The following is a 23,438-nucleotide window of genomic DNA, read 5'->3' on the forward strand; positions in this document are numbered from 1 at the left end:
CACGCACTAGATATCACAGTCCACTCAGGCAGCCATAACAAAATACCACAGACTGAGCGGCTTAAACAACCAAAATTTATTTTCTCACAGTCTGGAGGCTGGAAGTCTGAGTCGGTGCCAGCGTGGTCAGGTTCTTTTAAGAGCCTTCTTCTTGGTTTGCAAATATCCGACTTCTTACTGTGTCCTCACATGACCTTTCCTCAGCGTGTGCACATGGAGAGAGAGCTCCAGTCCTATCAGATTGGGACTCTACCTTTACGCCCTTGTTTAACCTTAATTATCTCCTAACAGCTCTATTTCCAAATAAAGCCAGAGGGGCATTAGGGCTCCAGCATATAAATTTGGTGGGGAGAAGGGGCATAATTCAGTCCACAGCAGCAGGTATCAGCTACCAGGAATCAAGAGAAAGAACTGCAGGTGGTGGTGCATGACAAAGGGTTGGCTGGGATCAGGGGTCAGAAAAGGAATGTGGGTCCTTATCCTGGCTCTGCCAATAACTTGTCAATCTAAACTGAACCAAGTTACTTCATCATACCTCTAAAGCAAGTGTTTTGTGTAAGGTACCACTTATACATGTACAAACTGCTGTAAAACTGAAAAGAAATGCAAAATCGCAGACTAAAAGTTTGCCCCCCAGTCAGTTATTTGTTAAGTTTCATTGTTTTTTCCTCCAAATCGATGTGCAAATTAGAAATGCTTATGGCTATTTTATATATACTCAATACTATTGAATACATGGCAATCACACAATTATACAGTTTAATGCATGTTATTTGTTTTTTTAGTAAGGTGGCTATAGACACAGACCAGACCACAAGTCTGTCATATTAAAAGTTGAACCTTTCGCCAATGTTTCAAATCACCCTTACTTTCTAAATTTGTCTTGCTTGTAAGTCTAAAATGTTTCAGTATTCTAAGAAAAAAAGATTACTTGAAAAAATGCCATTGTTAAAGTTACAATATTTATATGTAATTAATACCATATGTAAAAGTTTTTCTCATTATTTCTAAATACTTTTGAAAGCTTGGGAATATCGAATCGATCAGAGCCAAGCAGTAGATTTCTCAAGACTACGATTTCATGCACTGTAATATTTCAGAAGAACAAGAAAATAATCTCGGAAACTTCCTTCAAAATAAGCAGTGAAGGTCAGACCTCTAAAAGCATCTCCCACTTCTTCTTTTCAATAACATATTTTCAATGGAAGCAATCGGAAGTAGTCTACTGGACTGTACTTACATAAAATAAGTATAGAAGAAAAATAAGACAGAAGAAGTCTGGAATGTATCTCCAAGAATCATATTATGTTCGAGTGAATTCAACTCATCGCATAGTACGCTGCCTATGGAGTAAATATGAAGGCCATAGTGAAGTGCCTCCCAGAACATGGAAATAAGATGGCCCTCTGGGACATGACCTAGTAAGTTACTATCAATTAAGAATATTATTAGTCATTGGTTTGGTATATACCAGCAATAAGATCTGGTGGCCCACTGGAAAGATTGATAGATGGTAAAATATTTTATTTTACCATCACTGTGTTGGTCTACATGTGATTAAGAAAAAAAATTAAATGAATAGCCAACATTTAAGTGTTTGGATATCTCTTGAGAAACTAGAAGATCTGGCATTTGTGCCCACATTCCCACATGGTCCCACATAGCAGCAGACACTTCATTAGGCTGGGACTTCTTGTTCTGGTCTGCCACAGTCCCCATGATCCACCATTTTCCTACATGCAAGAAGAAATTCCCTTGCAATAAATCATGCCACATGCACTGATGTCTTTTTCTTTTTAAACACCTCAACTATTACCAGCGTGACCTCAAGGACATTTTAATATGACAAACAAATGTAAATCCAGTGATTGTCTCTAAATATGGGACTGAAGAGTTTGAAGATACTCAGAACTCTCAACAAGGCAATTTTAGTGAAATCTCAGGAAAACAAATTTGGAATGTGCTAGTAATTTAGGAAGTGGAAACCTAATCTACTATATGAAATTTCGTTTGGAGGAAGTCTATGCGAAGAGAAAGGGAGTAATCAATCCAAAAGAGTGGTTAACACAGACATTTTTGAAAATGGAGTTCTATTACTTCATGTTAGAAGTAGGCAGATACATAATCCATCAAGAAAATGGAAAGAGAAGTTCCAGATTGATCACATCACAGGGGACCTTGGAAATAGATCTCTCCTGATACCTTACAGGAGGTTAAGACACAGCTTACTCTATACTATGTCTGTACACAAATTACTCTATTAAAGGAAGCCTATGGCCATGGTTGATTCGCCAAGGAGTAAATGGGTTCACAATCCTGGAAGGGTCCGGTGTTTTCACGAACCTCATCCCTTTTTCTCCTATCTAGATGCCCAATGGCTCCTGCCTATCTTAGAAGCACTATGATGCCTGCTGCCACCGGAGAAAGCCCAATTAACAGTCAGGCAGGTAGTTTAAGATTCACAGCACTGGCTTTAGGTTTTCTGCCATCACCGGCATGGGAAGAAATCAGAAGGTGCTTCTCTGTCTCTGTCTCTATCTGTCTCTCTTTTCCTCCAGGCATGTGTGCTTTTCTAGCATTTCAATTTGTGGTTGCCTGAGAGGGGAAGCTGAGAGAAAGGCAGAAAAGTGGATAAAAACAGCCACAGTAGCAGCAAAACGACCAACGTAAGAGCAGGAGTTGCAGCAGGCTTGCTAAAGCCAAAGGATATTTTTCCTGCAAGTGCAACCTTGCCGTTGCAAACTGCTGGTGGCTTTACTTTGCTCTGCTCCAGAATGATACAAGGAGTGATGCTATTAATACCAGTGTTGTTGTCCCTTCCAATTATTTTGTATGTGGACAGCCTCAAACACGTAATTCTTCAAAATACAGCTTGGTAGGGTGGAGGGAGAAAACTTGCACATATAGCATGGGCTTCAATCAGCACAAGTAGATGGAGGACTCAGTGGAAACAAGCATGTTTTCCAGAAAGGCACTGCAGATGTATTGCTGTTCCTGTGCCCTACGGACACGGGATAAGCACCTTCTCTGCATCTCTGTAACCACCTTACTTTCTCTCATCCTTCACCTCTTCTTTTGCAGAAGAAAATGGTACTCAGATCATTTGAGTGCAAAAACATATTTACAGCTGTACCAAGAATCCCAGTGGACAAACGATAATCGCATACCCCGCTTCACTACTCATTTTAATATGGAAATAACCAAGAAAAATATCAGGCTTTTGTTGGTAATCTAGTTTTAGCTCTTGTCACATTCTCTTTTACTTACAGTCTAAGCCACAATTGACTCTTGGTTTTCTTGGTCAAAAAGGAAGTAAAGTCTCTCTATCCTTTCTGGGGTTTATGTCTAACCCTCAGTTAAATACTGCTCTCCCTGCATCCAACAACATTTGCTTCAAATCAGTGAATGCCTTATGAACATCAACAAAGTACCCGGCATTGTTTCATCCCTCACAGAGGTTGTAATCTGAGCCAGATTTCCCTAGATCTGGTATTTTGAAATAGTCTGGTCATTTCATGGCTATATGGTTTGGAGTGATATCCACAGAGTTTCATTTGTCAAACCCTGCTTTAAACAGAGAGGTACTTTCACTTACTCCAGAAGAGATCTCCTTTATATTTTTCCCATGGACTTCCAGTAATGGAGACTAAGAGAATGGTTTCAGATGACACTAGGCTGTGAGTTTCTAGTCAGAAGAACTACTTAGCTGAGATGGCAAATTTGCCACCAAGGAAGAAGAGGGACCACAGTGACTGCAGTAGACCCAGGTGAACAAGCCTCGCAGGTGTCTGTGTGCATACGCTGGAAGGGGTAAATGAAGGAAGAGAAAACTGGAGGACCTCATGTGAGTTTCTCTATAGCCTCGAGTCTACCATTTTATCTCCTTTCCCATCTTCCTAATTCCTGATCCCCATTATTTAAGAAAATCCATGATCCTTTGATTCCTTTCGTTGTGGCTCCTCCTTATCTTCCAGAGCCACAATCTAAAGAGCATATTGAAAGCTTAAGGCATTCACTGAAGCAAAACGGAGTCGTGGCCAGTCCTCCATGTAGCTGTTTAATTTGTACTGCTGCCCCTGTGAGAAAAACATGCTGGTTGTATTGTTCAGGGAAATAGGACACCTAATTCAAGTGTCAACTAAGTATAAGGCAGAAGAAACCACTGAAGACACCATTTATTCCCCCCCAGAGGTGACTTTTATTTACAATGATTATTAATGATGTACGCACACATATGTGAGTGCACATACATATATATACACACAAAGCATACACACACACATACATAGACACACACACAAACACATACCTACAAATTACCAAAATGTCTATTTACAGTCCTAGAAAAAAAAATATCTCCAATATATAGCAACTTTGCCTACACATAGGATTTTTAAAACCACTACCTACAACGCCAAGATCTTTGGTTTTAATTTTGCAACTGCAGCCCAAAGGAAGACAGTGATACATTGATATTGTGGCTGTTGAGCAGACGGAAGCTCATGGTGGAAAGCACTGTTAGAATAAAAAGGAGCAAAGTGAGAAAATTAATGTTTGTCCCAGATTCTGCTTCCACACTGTCAACTCACTCATTGCTTCATTTCGTGGACTGTTTCAAAGTTGGAAACCATTTCCTCTTCCTAGATTCTTTATCACCAACATTCAGAAAGTCAACAGAAAATCAGGAAGAACAGTCCCACAGTCATTGACCATTTACTGTAATTTGCATTCACAAGTGATCACCAACTAAAAAAAAATTTCTCCCTCTGAAAATGTTCAAACATTTTTCTTAAGAAGATAAAAATGTGAAGTTTTTTCTTTTGTCCCTGTATGCAAATAACTTTGATTATATGCAGAATATTTCAATTTTCTTTTTAATAACAAGGTAAGAAATACACCTTTACAAAGCAAAAGTTTTGAAAAATCCTTGAACGAAGCATGTCAAATACATTCGAAATCTGCTCAGACCATGGTGAATCCATTCAATGAGGCAAAATAACTTTTTGACCATCACGGCAAATGTGATTTTGATTTCCAGTTAAGCTCTTTGTAGACCAAGAAGTAACTGTAGCTGCTTTCTAAAGTCTTCTGCCTTAAACAGACTCACGTTGGATGGGCTGTTGGCAAAAGGGAAGAAGGCGGGCTTTTGAATGTATTGATTACTTTATTTCTTTAGGTTTATGGATGGAAAATAGCACTGTCCACAGAGCTTTGTGAGAAACAATAATATACAAAGATTTGTCTAAAAAGTTTGTTTACCGTTAGAATATAATTTTACTATCACCAGGTCCAATTAGTAATATGAGAAAAATATTTAATGAATACATATTTTGGTCTGGCACATTTCCATATTTATTCATAAAGTTGCTTTCTTACCCTTTGAATTGCATTTTTTCCATTTGAATACGACCCTCTTCTATTCTGGTAAAGATTAACCCAATTCACTTGTAAAACTAATAAAGTGATATCCGATTACTCAAAGGACAGAGAAAGATCACAAGTCATTCCTCCAATTGGTATTTAAGAAAGAGAAAATGATTGTTTATGCCTGGTTTTTAAGATAACAGATCATTCTACATACTATTTACAATGGACAGATGAACTGTTTTAAGTTCTTTGGGAAGGTTTGCTGGTGTTCCTTATAAATATTTTCAGAACATGAAATTTTAAATGATCTTTTATTCCAGAATAAGTAAAGATTTGCATTCAGGTATGAACACTGTGCAAAGCACTATAACCTAAGAAAACTGGAGAATATTATATTGTAAAGTTTTCTTAGAAAAACATCTGAGGATCACAAATCATTGAATTCACCTTTGAAAATTATAAAATTTTCCAGACTAGAATTACGAAACTCTCAAAGGTTAGGCAGCAATATTTCTAATTAGAAAATCCCATCATAAGATGAAATATTTTTAGTTTTGGAAGTCCATAAAGACTTCCTTAATAAAAGGTACTGGGACTAACCGAAAATTTTAAATTAAACAGATAGAAATTCACTTTGCAAGTTTTCCTTGCAAATTCCTTCGGCCAAAAGTGGGATCAGCACTGTGAATCCATTATAATATAGATTGATAGATGACTGATAGGGAAATTGTCTAAAAGGCGAATGTTAGTATTTTCTGTAGCTTTGTTCTTTAAGCTAGAGATTGCGTAAATATAAGAAGTTTACAAAAAGAGCTAGAAATTACTTGTAAAAGAGAAATCGTTTCAGCAGGGTTTAATCCATTCATTCAATTCAGAGCCATGGATTCCAAACTATTATTTCAATTTAATAGCTCAGGCTTGAAATACCATATAGAAAATAGCTCAAAACAACTGTTCCCACGGGCTGCAAAGTTCAATTCTTCTCTTGTTTCCAGTCAGATTCAGACAACTACGTATTGCTTGGGCATGAACAGGAAGGTTTTCTTTCAGGGATACACAAAAAGAAAATTAAAGCAGTTTCTTTCCATTCTGAATGCTACCACCCCTTCTTAAAAGGACTTTTGGATATTGGATGTCTTCCTTAATAGAGTGGAGAGTGGTGCATTAGCAAATTTCTTTAGGACAAATGCAAAGCAATGAATGCGAATATACGTATACGTGGTTTGTTATAAAGAGACGCTTATCTACCTTAAAACTGCTTCAGAAATACAAGGGGAAGTAACAGTCCCCTGAACACTTAGCGAATATGTTATTTCTTAAAAATAGAAATACAATTTTTCATACTTTAAGTTTAAACAACCAGAAAATTTTAAATGTCTCTTATATTTGTAATGTTCCACTTGTGGTGAGATCTAACAGGGTTTCCATCTAAGTCACACTATTTGACAAAGACACATGAGCATCTTCAATAAAGGTCTATAGAAACTTTTGGGTGCTACCTAAAATTACAGAACATCATTGTTTACCAGAGGCTTATATTCTTGTTTTTTGCAATGAATTGGCAAAGACTTGGTGTGGCTTGGTATTGGCATTGTTATTTCTAAAAACGAAGTAAGTTCATGTCATACGGGCTGGCAGATTCATTATACTACAGATCTTCCTGGGAAGAAGCAGTAGCTCCAATGCTCCCCCAGGTTTAGTGATCAAAATCATGCTATTGACATTCTTGTGCCAACTTAGACCTGTTTAGTCTTTGAGCTACAATCATTTTATTATTCTGCTTCTGATTCTGCAAAAAAAAATCACAAAAATAATCAGTTCTGAGGGCATAATCCATTAGTATAGATTGAGAGTGTCCAGTGAATGACCCCAGAAGCTCCCTCTTTTTTGCCCAGAAACCAGATAGCTGAGGAGATAGGTTATGCTCCCTGCAAGGGGATGGGCTGAGCCTGAACTCCACATTCCATGAGACCTGGTGACTCCAACTCAGGAGCTGGTATCTGACTTTTTGTAGCACTTTGTAAACTGCTGGCCGGTAAGCCCAGACTGCTTGCTGCTTGATGCTAGAATGTTTCTCTCCCCTGTGCAATTCCCCTTCATGCTTGCCCAATACAGAGGGACAGCAAACAGGACACATGCCTCCCGGGACCACTGTCCCACTGTGGGACACCCCTCCATGGCTGACAGCACAGGGTTTTCCAGCATCTGCTGGATTTTCTGCTTCTGAATTGCAGCCCATGCTTAGTGGCCACTTGCTCCTTCACCCTGAACACTTTGCTCAGCATATAAAGACTGGCCACATTCTGGATTTCCAAAATAATTAATCTTTTTTTTCAGCATGATTTTAAAAAATCAGTTAGCTAAAGATCTAGACCCAGAACATTAAGCTGTACTATAATTTTTTTATTTTTTTTATTTTTTTTTATTTTTTCCTTTTTCTCCCCAAAGCCCTCCGGTACATAGTTGTATATTCTTTGTTGTGGGTCCTTCTAGTTGTGGCATGTGGGACGCTGCCTCAGCGTGGTTTGATGAGCAGTGTCATGTCCGCGCCCAGGATTCAAACCAATGAAACACTGGGCCGCCTGTAGCAGAGCGCGCGAACTTAACCGCTTGGCCATGGGGCCAGCCCCGCTGTACTATAATTTTTGATGTTGAAAATAATAATTTGTATAAAAGTGTATATTAAATGTCCTGTGGGAAGTTAGTGTGGGCAAAGAAGAAAAATAAGATTGCAAGATGATAGAATAGAAATTCAACTGGGTAGGAGTTCCCTGGTGCTCCCTATATTAGAATTTCCCTATCCCCATCACTAGTTAATACAAAGAGAGGCAGAGAATATAACAGAGTGCTCATGAAAGGCTAGGAGACTGAGATAGGAAAGACCCAGTGCGACATTCTTAGAATTAATCTCAGGATCTTGGTAGGGGAGGTTAAATATAATATTACTCTTTGTACACAGAGAATGAAAGAATATTATTCACTCTCAAACATAATTCTTGCTCTGCAAATAAACTGTATGACTAGAACAATTAATAATTTTACAACATGTATGCATCACCCCAAAGACTGTTTCCATGCCATTACTCTAAGTAAACTCAATTAGCCAATAGTGAAGCATCATAGAAATATTTCAGTTATTCGTTATGGAACTCTCTGAAGGATAGTTATGGATCTTTTTCCATTTTTGTTTCAATAAAGAGCTGATATGTCAAGCTAAGAATGATCTATAATTGAGCAAGATGTATGATACTCTATTTTAATCCTCATTATCTTTTTAGAGGATGAGTAATAATTACAGATAAGTTCTGCCTGATTTACTATTTTCAGAGCATTTTCTTCTTTGAAAACGAAAAGTCCTCATCAATATTCTAAAAGAAAGTGAATGGGATTAAATCAGAAGTTTAAAAATATGTGTTTTTGTGCCAGTTACCAAAACAGAAGAAATTGAAATAGATTTGTCATCAGTTAACGTACTGCCTTTGCTGATACAGAGTTGAATAAATGAGGACAATTCCCAACCCACATGAGATGGGTGATGTCAAGGTTGTAGCAGGCCACTCTCTTGGGGAAGGCAATGTCAAGGATCTGGAATGAACTCTCAGAATCAAGCAAGCACCAGAAATTTGGGCAAAACTTTGCTCATAGTGGTTAACATAAGTTAGCGATTAGAACTCTAAATATTTCTGAAATTCATATGCTTATCCATAGCCTTCCCCCTAACCACTATGTCATGTCACTCCACAACAATTCTCACCTAAATTTAATTCATCTTTTCATTCCTAGATTTGGGCTGTCTGATCTCCACTCAGTCCCCCACAGCAATATTTTAGGAGCATCAATGCAATCTTGCCTTTCCCTATTGGAAATCTTTCAGTGGCTTCCACGTACCTTCCTGATAAATCCCAAACACCCTAGCATAGCGTTATGAACTGAGTGTTTGTGTCCCTCCAAATTCATATGTTGAAATCCTAACCACCAATGTGATGGTATTAGGAAGCGGGGGTTTGGGGAGGTGACTATGTCCCAAGGGTGGAGCCCCCATAAATGGGATTATAAAAGAGATACCAGAGAGCTTTCTAGCCTCTTCAGCCATGTGAGGACACAGCAAAAGAATGGCTCTCTATGAACCAGGAAGAGGACTCTCATCAGACACTGAATCTGCCAGCTCCTTGATCTTGGACTTCCCAGCCTCCAGCGCTGTGAGAAATAAATGTTTGTCATTTAAGCTGCCCAGTCTATGGTATTTTTGTTGTAGCAGCCCGAAGAGGGTAAGACAATAGTGGGAAAGGAAGTTTAAAGTCTTGCTCCTGCTTATCTGTGCAAACCTGTCTAGAAATACCTTGATACTTGACTACCTAAGTCTCCATGACTTAGTTCAGTGACACCTTGTCCCTACATTAATCATGGCTCTTTACAGAATAAGGGTCTCCTTCTGGGTAGTGATTAACCTACGCAGTATTTCTCCTCCTTTTCAACTGTGTGCCCTCACATTGTTTTCTTTCTCATCTTCCAATCTGACACCTACAAGCATTTGGACAATTTTAATTCACTGGAGTCAAATACGAGTGCTTCTTCAGGATTAATCCTAGTATCCTCTTTGCACAGCTTCTGGATTCTACAAGGACATATTGACGTCTCTGCATATTTAAAATCCCCTAAGATGGAAATGCTTCATTAAAAAAAATCTACACCAGCTTTTCATATTCATAATATACAGTAGCAGAGCTGTTCATTATCAGGTAGTACATTTATTTCTTTTGAAAAATGTCACAAATCTGCATTATCACATTCTTCTCCTATATAAATATTCTGTTCTATGAGTTCACTGAGAAGAATAGCAGCCCAGCAGTATTCTGCAAGTTTCCATTACTCTATTTCTGTGAAATGGGATGATGTGTCTTATGACTACCCTATATTTATATTTATCATTGTTATTGTCAGATCTCTGAAATGGAGAAAGTCCATTTAGGCTTGAGACACATGAGCAATAGATTTTTCACTATCTCAGAATATTCAGATGTATTGTCTACACTGCAAACATACCACGGACATTCTGCCCACGGGGAACATTATGGAATTTGCCTTTTTCTTTGTAAAATAATCATCAAACAACCACACTCTTTTTTAGACTAAGCATTTGCCAGTGAACTCTTTCCTTTCAAATAGATTACCTTGTTTTGGACTGCAATAAAATATTAGAACACGCACAATAACCTTGTGTGCGGCAATTAGCAATTGCTAACTTTTTAAAGAAACATATTGTACAATTCTTAAAATCAAGATGCAGACACAATTGCCAATGTATGCCACAGCAGAAGATCAAAGAGAGTTTTTACATACGCATTTAGAAGAAAAACGGTTGATCACTAGTTTTTAGCTGCATTTATCACACATATTTGCTGACGATTCTCAATTGTACCTTCCTAAGATAATAGCTTTAACGTAAACATAGATGATACAACTGTTACATAGATGGTATAATAATCGCTCGATATGCCTTCAATTTTTAATTTGGCACCAGAATGAGAAATCCACAAGACATGTTGAAGGTAGGCAACTAAACTTAATCTAAGATTTTTCACAAAATTTATATCCTCAAAACCAATAGCTAACTCTGCTTTGTGGCCTAACCCCTTGAAACTCAAAGTGTGGTCTGTGGTCTAGCCACATCTGCATGACCTTAGAGGCACTGGCCGAGTTGACAATTTCTAGGTCAGTTTGGATCGTGAAGCTACACTTACATGACCCATAAGTCCTGTTTTTAAATCTTCCCTTCTTCAAGTCATCCAGCAAATTCCATCCATGCTTTTGTTAAACACCACTGCACTGCCCCCAGCCACAGGTGCTTTTGAATCAAGGCAAAAACATCACACTTAATAATCCTTTTCAGAAATACTTTCATTGTCCCAAGAGAGGGAATACGATGCTCCAGACACTGCACGTGAATAAGTGGTAAAAACCACAGATTTGGTTCAGGGTTTTACAAAGGAATTTGAAATTGATTTCTGTAAAGTGAAGAACTGTAAGTTACCAATATCAGCTACGGGACTAGGCTGGTAAAACTGAGCATCATGCAAATCAGGAATTCTCACCAGCCCTCTCCACTCTATAAGGCACCACTGATGCTGCAAGAGTTCTGTGCCAGGAAATGACAGGGCAGCCAGCAGCCAGGTGGAGACACACACGCTGCTGATGCATGCATGTGTCTCTGGGGTCACAAAATTCACTGAAGGCTGCTCACACAAGGCTGAATCATGAATGGAATTCAACCTCACCTGAAAGTCCTGGAAGCCCTTAAATTCCCCCAAATAATTACAAAACATAGCATGCTAGGGACGGTTTTATGACACCTCACTTTAAATACCTACCAATCAGAAGAAAGTGCTTTTCTTCTTGCTTTGCTAAGTGGTTACAAGTCCACAGGAACAGAGGAAATACAAGAAGAAAGGCCTCGTATAAATCAACATTCAGATCAACAGTGGCGTTTGCTCAGTGTTGAGTGCCCGCTTATTCACCAGGAAATACACCTGGTTTCAAAACATCTTTACATCTTTATGGGAAGGATATTTAAAAAGAAAATACGGAGAACAACAACAAAAAACTTCAATTGGAAGAGTTCTTTAACTTGGATGCTAAGCTTTACAATCCCTCCATTATCTGTTCTTGTGCAGAGCCAGAAAAAATACTGTCACCAGTTTAGGAGAATAACAGTCTTTGTTTCATAACGAATTGGTGCCAAAACGGTAAACATGCTATTGTGTTTTGTTTTTGTCTTTGTTTAGTGATGAAAATAGAGTATAAAGTCTAGACAATGGCAGAAGTGAAGAGAACACGCACAGGAGTGACATTCTGGGTAGTTTTAGCCTCCCTGGGAAACAAATTATTTTCACAGCTCCTACTATAGCCAGGGCTCTCAGGCAAAATAATTCTGATTCCTGACATCAACTTTGGAAGCATCTAAAGCATCTAAAGGAAAAAGCACACATGTTCATTGCTTGTATTAACCATTATAAATCAAGATGCTTATTCCTAAAAGATAAGAAAGATCTTGTCACAACGCCCAGCACAGAGTAGTCACTTTATAACCATTTGGTTCCTTTCTTTCTTATTCCTGTTTAACTCAATCAGGCGAAATTATTTTCCCCAGAAGAGATGCAACAGTGTTCAAAATTACTATTTCAAGGGCCAGGATAAATAAACTTTGCAGAGAAGTTTCAGATGTGGGCTTTCGTTTCCAAAACTAGTGGTGGTGCCAAGAAGTGACTTATGGGACTGTAGAGCCCCAATAATCTCCATCAATCCCCAGAACCCCATCAAAATAAATAAACTTTCCAAAAAAAAAGCAGTCCTCTTGTTATACAAATCTAGCTTCAAGACAAGACCCCTTCTAGCCAAAGTGAAACCCAAATTTACTCTCTCATGGATATGCAGGTGCTGCCATTACCCCAAATCATTATGTAATCAAAATGCCATTTACCTGTCCTTATATTAGAGGAAGCAAAGTCAAGCAGAAATGATAAACCTTGGGAACTGGGTAAGCCTGGGTTTGAATTCCAACTCCTTTACTTATTAATGGGATACCTTAGGAAAAAACACTAACGCTAAATCTGAAGTTGCCCTCGTGTGAAAGTCATTGAGATTACCCAGTGATGCAAATCTCACTAGGCTGATGGAAGGACTAAGCAAGATAGTATCCATCACTACAGCACCTGGTAGGTGTTAGCAGGGAGTGAACACCCAGCAAATAGCTCCCTGCACCATACTTCCTCCTTCTTTTTACTGATTCGAAACCACTGACATTATGTGCTCTCCCTCTGTTAAGGTAGAGAAGAAAAAAGTTGGCTGAATAACAAAATCACGGCTATCATTAATGACTGGGATTGTATTTTGAGGGGGGTTCAGACATCCCTGAGCGATGGAATTTTCTATTTTACAACTGATCAGGAAAATTTAGCATCCTCCATCGAGATCACAGAGTTCTAGCAATCTATGTTCTCCCCTTTTAATCTCAGCAGGGTACTAGTTCTGGGCAGAGAGTAAACACCTCTGCTTCTGTTCTGCTCTCCTTTCTTTATGCTGCACCCTAGCTAAAGAGCCGCTCAGGGAAAAATTATGTTGCCTACTTCGAGTTGCTATAACAACATTGTTGCCAAAATAGCAGGCACTCTGCAGGAGTCAGAATAGCCTCTTACAGATATTATATGACTTCTGCTCCTGGCACATCCTCTGTTGCCTCTTAAGGGGCCTGGCTGGGGCAGCCGGGGACCACCAGAGTCACATACTAGCAAAGGAGATGTGGAGGGGTTTTGAAAATTGCTGAGCTTCTCACATGCACAGAATCCCAATGGCCTGTGCCTCAGATCTTCTAAAGATTCCCTCTCACTGTGAGGGAACAAAATGATGCCTTGCTACTCTTTGCCAACTATATAGTATCTGTTTCATGCAGTTGACCTCTTTTCCTAAATAATGAGTATTTCAGGGCAGTGAAAAGAATGCTGCTTCTTAAAAATTATAAACCTGTCACCTGGAAAAATGCAGAAACTACAACTTCAGATTGAAATAGAATATACAAATAGACAACGGCCAGACCACGGATGATAATAGAACTCTGACCCCAACCTCTACAGCAGCCAGTCCAGGAAGCCAAAACACAACATTCTCAGCAATCAGCCCAGAATGGCAGGACTTGGTTCATAACTGACAGTTTCCCTTCTTTTTCTGTTCCTGCATCCATCTCAGGAGGACCAATCACAGAAAGCCAAACATGCCCCCTAAACCAATCACGTGAGATGCTCTGCTTCTAATTAGCCCTCGTCCAGCTTCTCCATCCCAACAGCCTCCCATCAGAGCTTACCTGGGCCTTCTCTTTCTGTAACTGGAAACCTTCCCAACTCCTCTGCCTGCATTTGAGTCCCTGCCAAAGGCAAGTGATGGTGGCTGACTCCCTTGCTATAGCAAACTGAATTAATTGCCAGGGTTTGTTCTCATTTGGGTGGTTTTCACTTATTTCCATAAGATTCACCTGATTGTTTCTATTATACCTAGTGTACTAACAAGATCATATTTTATGATTTGTAATGCTAAGGACAATGGAAACTTAAACAGTGCAATACCACCCTTGAGGCCTCTGGGAGACCCTAAAATCTGCCTTCAGCAAACTCCATACTCACCAAGTCAATCTCCAACCATCCTCCTTCTACTTCATGGCTCCAACCACAGCAAAGAATTACTAACAATCGAAGAGTAACTAACCATCCCAATTTGCCCAGAACTGCCCCACTTTTAGTACTGAAAATCCCACACCCCAGGAAACCCCTCAGTCCTGGGAAAACTGAGACAGTTGGTCAACCCACGAGACTCCTCAGCACATCATGCCCCTGTAAGATGCAGCCGTTGCAGAAGCAATTCGCTCTGCCAAAAATCTCTCCTACCACTGGCAGGTTATCAATAGGATGAATTCCTCTCAGTCTGCCAAGCCACTGCCTGAATGCCCGCTCCTCAGCCTTTCTGACACAGCCCATTCCCCCAGACTCAAGTGGGATGGATCACTCCTTGTTCCATGCCACGCTACAGGCTCTATATTTTTTTGTACATATCACATGGCACAGGGATGATTTGGTTATGGCATTTAGAGCTCCTTACACAATGAAGTCCTTGCAAGCAGGTGCTGTATTTTACTCATCTTTGTGTCCCCTCACTGTTACCACCACACCAAGAACCTGTTTATCTGTTTCCTGAGTAAATGAATTTGTGATTTAATGGCTTAGCTACTATTTATTTAATATAATTATAATTTTATTGAATTACTGAATATTAACAAATTAATTATTAATGAATATAATGAATTCAATTGATCCTTACAAAGAAGTCCAAAAGCTCTAGCTTGAGCTGAGGTCATTGTTTATATATACATGGAAGTTGGGTGCCTTCCAAGACATGTATTCATTAATCTGTTTCAATGACCCAGATTATTTGCCTTACCTCGATCTGGGTGTTGTTGTCCTGCCCATCGTCCAGGAGCAGGTCCGTGAAGCCTCTGGGCTCTGGGGAGTCTTGGCCCAGGCTTGCTCGGTTCGAGTCTACTGCCTTGAGAGAATCCAAGTTCCGTTTCCACCGGTGGCTGAATGCGTGTGAGTCCACTTCCACCTCCTCTTCTGTTTGCGGGAAGGCCTGTGCAACTTGATACTGCCAATCTGTTTGAAAAAGAAAGAAAATAATGAGTTACCACTTGTTATGAATCATACCCATGCCATCTACTAGAGCAGAAAACACATTCTGCGAGTCATGAAAATAGGAAACTCACTCACAACAGTGAAATCTGTTTAATTGTAATATTTTGAGTCCGTATGAACAACTCTGAGTAGAATGCAATTTTAGGACACGCCATAAGTCATGACAATGGTTAATGTGCAGATCCAGCAGAGTCCCTAAAACAGATGTGCATCTCTGAAGCAATGCATTTTTATTCCCTTCCCTCCCCGCCCACCACACACATACTTGATAAACATTCTCTCGTCGTTCTGAGAAAACAAGCTACAATGCAAACAAAGGAAAGAAACCAAGTGATTTCCAGCACATTTGAAAATCAAAGTCAGACATTATTAACTTGTGAGCTGACGTTCACTTCACCTGAGTTATGCTGGGCAGCAAAGAGACGACAATGTATTTGAACGGGTTAAATAATACATGGGATGATCTTTGTGTGAATGTGCTAAATTACCCTGTAGCTCGCAAGTCAGACTTGCTCCATCGCCTAACTCATTTAATAAACAACCCCCTCAGGAGACATCACACACGCTCTCTTTCATTTGTGCTGTTCTCACCTTGGAATCTTGTCAGGGTGGTAACGGATGACAGTGATAGGCACTTAGAGAAATGGATGGGAAGGCAAGGAGATCAAATCACAAAGGTATTTTAAAGCCATCTGTAGGGACAGGCCTTGCTGACCCAGCTCATCCTGCTACCCCAGGAGGGAAAATTAGATTTCATCATTGCTCCTAGACTTTCATTTCAGTAGGTCAGCAGGGGAAGGAGTACCACAAGTATGGGAAATTCAGTTTCTGACCAAGAAGAACAGCACTCTTCTATGCAACTATTACCAAAAGATATGAATTGACAGGCTTTATAACCAGCAGGATATGAGTTCATAAAGGGCTGAGAGAACAGTGATTTCATTATAGCTGTGCTGTTCCCCTCAATACAAGAACATTCCAAGAAGACAAAATGTATTTAATGCAGCTTATAATATCATTGAATAAGCTGCTTAGAACTCTAACAACTTAGTTAAGGCTATCATTCCTAGTCACATGCAAATGACCTAAAATATCTCCCCTTCAGCTCAGAAGGGTGCTGATAATTCTTCTAGACAGAGAGGATATTCTTCAGGTCCACCATGAACTTAAAAAATCTCCCACTCCTAACGCCTTAGTGGATACAGCTCAGAGAGAAACACACCATAGTGTTGGGAATCTAAACCTTTCCTTGGGCTCAGAGAATATTGGGGCTTAAAGAACCATGTAGACAGATATGGCCAAGAAGTCCACAGAAAGGAACCCAAGAGCCAGAAAAATGTACTGTGCTCAATTCATAGAATTGTTGTAAGGCTGAAAAAACTCACATATGTAAGGGGTTGATCACGGTCCCCTCCCACCCTCCAAATATTTCATGTTCACTAAGTGTGTCTAATCAGTATTGTCATCATCACTATAGAACACATTTCTTTTTTTAACACTGTGCCCCTACTGGCCATTGAACAGTGCTCAATAAATGTTTGTTGACTGAGTGAATCAATGGATGAATAAATTAATTGTTGAGAATAATAAGACCAAGCAGAATTAAGTAATGGAAGAAATACTGTACAAGAATTCAGGAGATCTGGGCTGGAAGTCTTTCTGATAGGTTTGCTGGATGTGGGATCTACATAATTTACAAAAGTCTCTGTGCTTTAGTTACCCGATATTTCAAATGGGAATATCTTACCTGCAGAAGCAGACAGCTTTTCTTGAGGATGTGTCAGCCTCTAAGACCTACGATTCTAGTCAAAGCTACATAAAACAATTTTATTTGCTTTATTTATATATCCTGCCTCATTATCAAAAATATATGAGGCAGCTTAGAACAAAAGTGAGCAATAAACTTTTATAACAACCAGATAAGACCTCCTAGCACAAAACTTATGTCTACGTTAGAGAGGTGCATTTCCCTTGCACTAGGGGACAGGCTATCTGGATACAAATAATCATGTAGGAACAATTGAAAATCTATTCAGGACCCTTGTTAGAATGTCCATCTGCAGGCCTAGATACAAAAACAGTTTTAAAAAAAGTCACACAAAGAGAATGGCTCCAACCAGAGGTTTATCAGTCCTCTATAATGTAAATCAGAAAAAGTAGGCGTAATACTTCAAATAATTCATCTTTATTAAAATCTTCTAAACAGGATTTCAAAGCAACTCTTGGTTTCTTTAAAATGGGTGCTATTGTTTGATATTAATTGCCTGACATTGATTTTACCATTTTCTTTTTAGATATTTATAACACAAGACAAAATATGGTACTTTCTACCATCTCAGTTAGGCCAGTAAGGTCACACTAAGCCCTGTGGTCCTGGCACAGGGCAGGGAGGACAGGAAATAACTAACATTCAGGAACTGTCTGCATAGGAAGTCTATTTCTCAACTTCCTGGAGGCCTCTTTCTCACTTTCTCTCTGCCTTCTTACCCTAGAGAACAAATGAAAAGGAACCTCAAAACTTAAGGACAATAAAGTTAGTACTCCCCACTGTCAAGTTAATTAAACAAGGAGGCCATTACACTGAGGTGATTCTAATGTCTCAGCAGCCTGCAAGTAAGCAAACCAAAACCTAAGCCAGTAAGTGCCTCAAGGTTAAGAAACCATAAACCTAAGGACAACCAACCACAAATAGCCAACAAGGCTTTTCCAAATAAGGCAAACGCTGAAGTTATAGCCAATGAAAGAGTTTCCTTGCTTAGCTTCTACTTTTCCTCCACAAAAGTCTCTCCCTGGCTCCTGTCTGGTGGAACATGCCTAACCACTTCCGGTTTGGCACTACCTGATTCTAACAGATTTTTGCTCAAACTCTTAAAATTTTTCATATGCCTCAGTTTACCTTTTAACACCCCTCTAGTTGAAGTTTGGGTAGTTTGGTTAATATGTCAAACTTTTGTTTTTGTAGTGAACATTCAAATTCATCCCTTAGCAGGATTATTGGGGGAGGTAAAGTTAACAGACAGGTAGACTGCCTATATAAAACAAGCCAAAATACTCTAGCACTTAGGAGGGTAAGTCCCCAGACAGCTGTGGGGTTTGGGTGGATTTTGTTTTCTTTTAAATTGTTTTTTAGCAGTGGCTTATAATTTTTTCTTCTCTCTGGCTTTACTGTCGGAAGCACAGCTATTACAGCCGTTGATTGGATGGCCTCCATCATGGATGTGCTTGCTCCTCCTAGAATTTGCTACCTTAAACTTTGTAAACCAATCACTCCAGCGTTTGCTGGCTCTAACTGCATTTACAGAGAGTAAACAGGATCTCAGGAAGGACCTGAGGGTTTTCTAACGAGAAAATTTGTGAGCTTGAGGCCCCGGCCTCTGTGAATTTCCTTTCCATTGCTTTTTCAACCTAATTCTTTTCCTCTGGTTATGTCATGAATAAGACTACCCAATCGGGCATAGAGGAAACATTCCTCTGTGCTCATAACTCAGAAGTACATGGTTCATCAAGACTGAAGTATGAAATTGGCTTAGATTCTGATCCCATTTCAGAATGATTTTTAGAGAAGATAAAAAAAGTCAAAAATGGATATTTTATAGAAATAAAGACTGAGGAAAATCAGCAAAACCACAGCCTGTTTATCTACATTGTAAATCATTCCTATGCACTTCATGAGCTTTCAAACGCATAAAAATATTTTAAATTATTCTTTAAATCACCACCAAAGTGAATCATTCAGAGGAAAGATGAAGAGATATATGTGATATAATTTTCTCTTCCCACCTGTAATGAAAACAAAAGCAACAGGAGGGGTCTTTGAAGGGTCTGGCTGAACAGATTGTTTGCTTTCTGTCCGCTGTATGTTAATTAAACCACTGACGGAAAACCCTCAAAGATCATTTTCTCCAACATATTTTGCTGTAGTTGTTAATCGCGTACTCACGGAAACATGAAATATATCTAATGACTCCCATTTGGATATAAGGAGAGAAAGCTTAACAACATATTTCTGTACATATAATATATAAATTGATCTTAACACATTCTTGAGATTTTTTATTCAATTAAAATAGCATGTAAATTGGGACCAGCCGGTGGCATAGCAGTTAAGTTTGCGCGCTCTGCAGCCTGGAGCTTGCCAGTTCATTTCCGAGGTGTGGACGTACACACTGCTCACCAAATCATGCTGTGGCGGGAGTCCCACATATACAATAGAGGAAGATAGGCACAGATGTTAGCTCAGGGCTAATCTTCCTCAAAAAAATAAAAGCACATAAATTATGATTGAAGAAGGTAATTCATTACATTCCAAATAGAACATCATTATGAAACCCAACAATGTCTAGGTAAAACAAGAAACTCATGCATATCCTCATATTATTCTTTGCAAACCTTGCAAGTCTCTTTTGTGCTATCATACACTACAAAGTAAAATAATTTAAAATAAAAACAAAAGGGAAGAGAGTGAGCTGTGCCAGGCTACACGTTTATATACGTGTCTTATCTTAATGATTTTATTTAAATACCTGGCATTTAACTAACAGTTATATGTTGAAAACATCTTTAACCCCATTTCTTGAGTCTTGTGTACAAATCATACACACAATATATGTTGGACCACTAAGAAGTAACTATGTAAATTGACATGAATCTTATGTCATCAAGATCCATCACGACAAGCACTTTGGTCTGCACTTGACAGGTGAACCAAATCACCCCTCTGAATCCTCTGCAGAAACATTAAGCTTGATCACTACAAACAGATTTACCGGCTATATTAATCTGAGAACAGATGAAACTATTTGGCTAAGGTAGACTGCCATATGACTTTGCATCTCAATGTATTGCAGAAGCAAAGAGGAAATTCTCTATAAATGGTTATATCCTTGGTTATGTCCAATAGTGAACTGACTATGCAGTGGACTTTGAAGTTTTGACTGATAGCACTATAGAGTAAGATAGCTAAGGAAGAGAAAGCATACAGAATGCTTTGTTGAGAGAGGCGAAAGTGTTTAAATGGGACCTAGCCATCATATTCTTTTTAAGCTTCTCAGTGATTCTTTGTGCCTCCTCGGTTGAGGACCACTGGTCTGTGCTCTAGTCCCACCACAGGTCACGTCATCATCTCTTGCCTCCTAACTGGTCTTACTGACTTCAAAGTCTTCCCTCTCCAGTCTTTTCTCCATCTGCTACCAGAGATACCTTTCACATTTATTCACTTATCTCTTGTGATTAAACCTCTAATGGCCCCTTAACACCCACAAAAGTAGAAAACACTTCATGCTCTTGTTCCCACTGCTCTGTCTTGTCTCTGCCTCCTCCATCATGCCCTGTGCTCCCACCATGCAGAATTTCTCAATAATCTCTTTACTGGCAATGAATATATGAACTCACCTTTACGAAGCCCTTCCTAACCCCAGACTTCGGGAAATCTCACAGCTCCTTCAAGATCCAGCTCAAATATTGTCTTGTTAAATGAAGCTTCCCTTGGCACCCCCAGGCAGAGCAAAATGAGTTTTCTTCTATAATCCAATAACTCTTTTACCTGACTCTGTAGACCCTCTTCTGCCCATCCTCCCCACTTGAAGGTGAGATTGTGCAGAAACGACTTAACACAGCGGGCCTGAGACTGCAGTCCTTAGAAAATACTGTTTGCAAGCTTGGCGCTTGGCTGGTGTCTGGGAAGTTAGTTTTAGGGAGAGTTCCCCCCATTCTCTAACTGTTAAGGGCGGCTCACTGTGGCTGCACTGCTTCGACAAACATTAAGGTTTATGCTGAACACCTGCCTTCCTTCTGGGAGTCTGGAATTTTGGCACATGCTAGACAGAAGGTGGTTATGTGAACAGCTCCCAGTGAAACCCTGGACGCTGAGTTTCTAATGAACTTCCCTAGTTGACAATATTTCACACGTGTTGTCACAGCTTGTTGCCAGAGGAATTAAACCCATCCTGTGTGCTCCCACTGGAGAAGGCTCTTGGACACTCGCCCTGGTTTCCCCAGACATCAACCCAAGTGCCTTTTCCCTTCACCGATTTTGCTTTGCATCCTTTTGCTGTAATAAATCATAGCCATGAGTGCAACGATAGGCCGAGTCTTGTGAGTCCTCCCAGCCTATCACCAAACCTGGGTGTGGCCTTGGAGACTCCCGACACAGAGACGTTTCAGAGCAGGGACTCTATCTTATTTATATTTTTCGTCCCATCAGTCTAAGCATGGGCACTGAAATATAAGAAGCATCCAAAGTTTTTTGAATGACAAATGAATGAATGAGTGAGTAAATGAATGATTGACTAGGTTGCTGTTCATCTAAGACTGTGTCTTAACAAATGATGTATGTAACCTCTTTTCCGATTTCTTAAGATTTTAACCATGTTTCTGAGTAGTGGGATAAAAGGGTGGAAGAAGGGGAAAACTATGGGAAAACAAATCTATAACAGCTTCTATTTATCTGATATGACTTTGACACAAAAATAGCTCACAGGCCAGTTGGGTGCTGCGCAGCAACACTCACGGCTACAGTTCAGCATCTCAATTTTTTTTCTGTTAATGAACTTAGTAAGAAATACAACACACGTCTTTGAAGAATGTGGGCATGACCTAGTGCGATTGAAAAGCTAAAAAAGTAGATGAAATAGAGACAATTTTAACTTAAAAGTGGAGAGTAACTCTAGAAGTTTGAAGCATAAGAGTTCAGTCTCAGAGGCAACACAGCTTTAGAACCGTGAAGGCCGAGGGCGAAGATGCAAGTGCTTTATTCTCCACCCTCAGCCTTCTCTGACTCCCGAGTCATTGTAGGGATCTTGGTCACTCTAGGGTATTTTTCTGGCGAAGAACATTAGGCAGTTTAAAAAATATATACAGAAAATGAAACCAAATGGGAAAATCTAATCAAACATTCAATCCAATATATGCAAGGAGCCAATTCACACTTCTAAAATTTAATAGTTTTCTAATTTTACTACTAAATAATTAGCAGATATTTTAATTTTATATATAAAAATAGTAAATTACTCTATGGAAAACCTGCTTCACCTTATCAGCAATCACTAATAAAATTTAAGACAATTTTAAGGAGCTGCTATATATTTACTAAAGTATTAAAAATAAATAGAATAAAATAAAACTGTGTTGACAGTTATAAAACAGAGGTGTTTTATGCATTTCTTCTAATAATGGGTTACTAATAATAATATGAATAATCATAACTAACCTTCATGTAGGGTTAGTTACCTAGCCAGCACTGTTCTAAATATTTGCATAATTAATGTATTTGGCATATACTATTATTACCCCATTTTACATAAGAGGAAATTGATGCATATGAGAGGGTGAGTGATGGACTGGCAAAGTAGCCAGAGCTGGATCCAGAGGCTGGGTCTTAACTCCCATCTAATCTGCCTCAGGGAGTCAATTTAGCACTCTATCACAGAGCCTAGTGACAGGACACAAAGAAACAATCTAAAAGAAAAAAATAATACATTAGAGAAAATGTGCTATTTAAAACAACAAAAATTCGTAAACAAGGCAGCATGTGAAAGCAAGTCAGGAATACAATATGCCATCAAGTTGACTCTGCTAATGTGAGGAAATGACTCTATTAATGTGAAAATAGGGCAGAAAGTAATGGCACATTAATATTGATTACAGTTTTTATTATATCTTAAAAGGCTGGAAAGCACTTTAAAATAAATAATCTTCTTGTTAATTGAGGATTTTCTGTTAACTATCCAGTATAAACTTAAAACAAAAATTGAATTCCTTCAAGTAGATTTCAGCATTCGTTTTGCTGTGATAACGACTTCTCACTTTATAATAAAAGAGACGACTGTCAAAGATCTCAGG

General features: G+C 39.1%; 1 protein-coding gene across 1 annotated transcript in view; it reads right to left on the reverse strand.

Annotated features, from left to right (window-relative positions):
• PLXDC2 (plexin domain containing 2) overlaps nt 1-23,438 on the reverse strand; it is a 412,416-nt gene that overhangs the window by 236,934 nt on the left and 152,044 nt on the right. The window contains exon 2 of the mRNA XM_046678478.1: nt 15,349-15,560. Within this exon, the coding sequence (XP_046534434.1) occupies nt 15,349-15,560 (212 nt within the window). The remainder of the gene's footprint in view (nt 1-15,348; nt 15,561-23,438) is intronic.

The sequence above is a fragment of the Equus quagga genome, chromosome 12 (assembly GCF_021613505.1).
Source record: "Equus quagga isolate Etosha38 chromosome 12, UCLA_HA_Equagga_1.0, whole genome shotgun sequence".
NCBI lineage: Eukaryota > Metazoa > Chordata > Mammalia > Perissodactyla > Equidae > Equus > Equus quagga.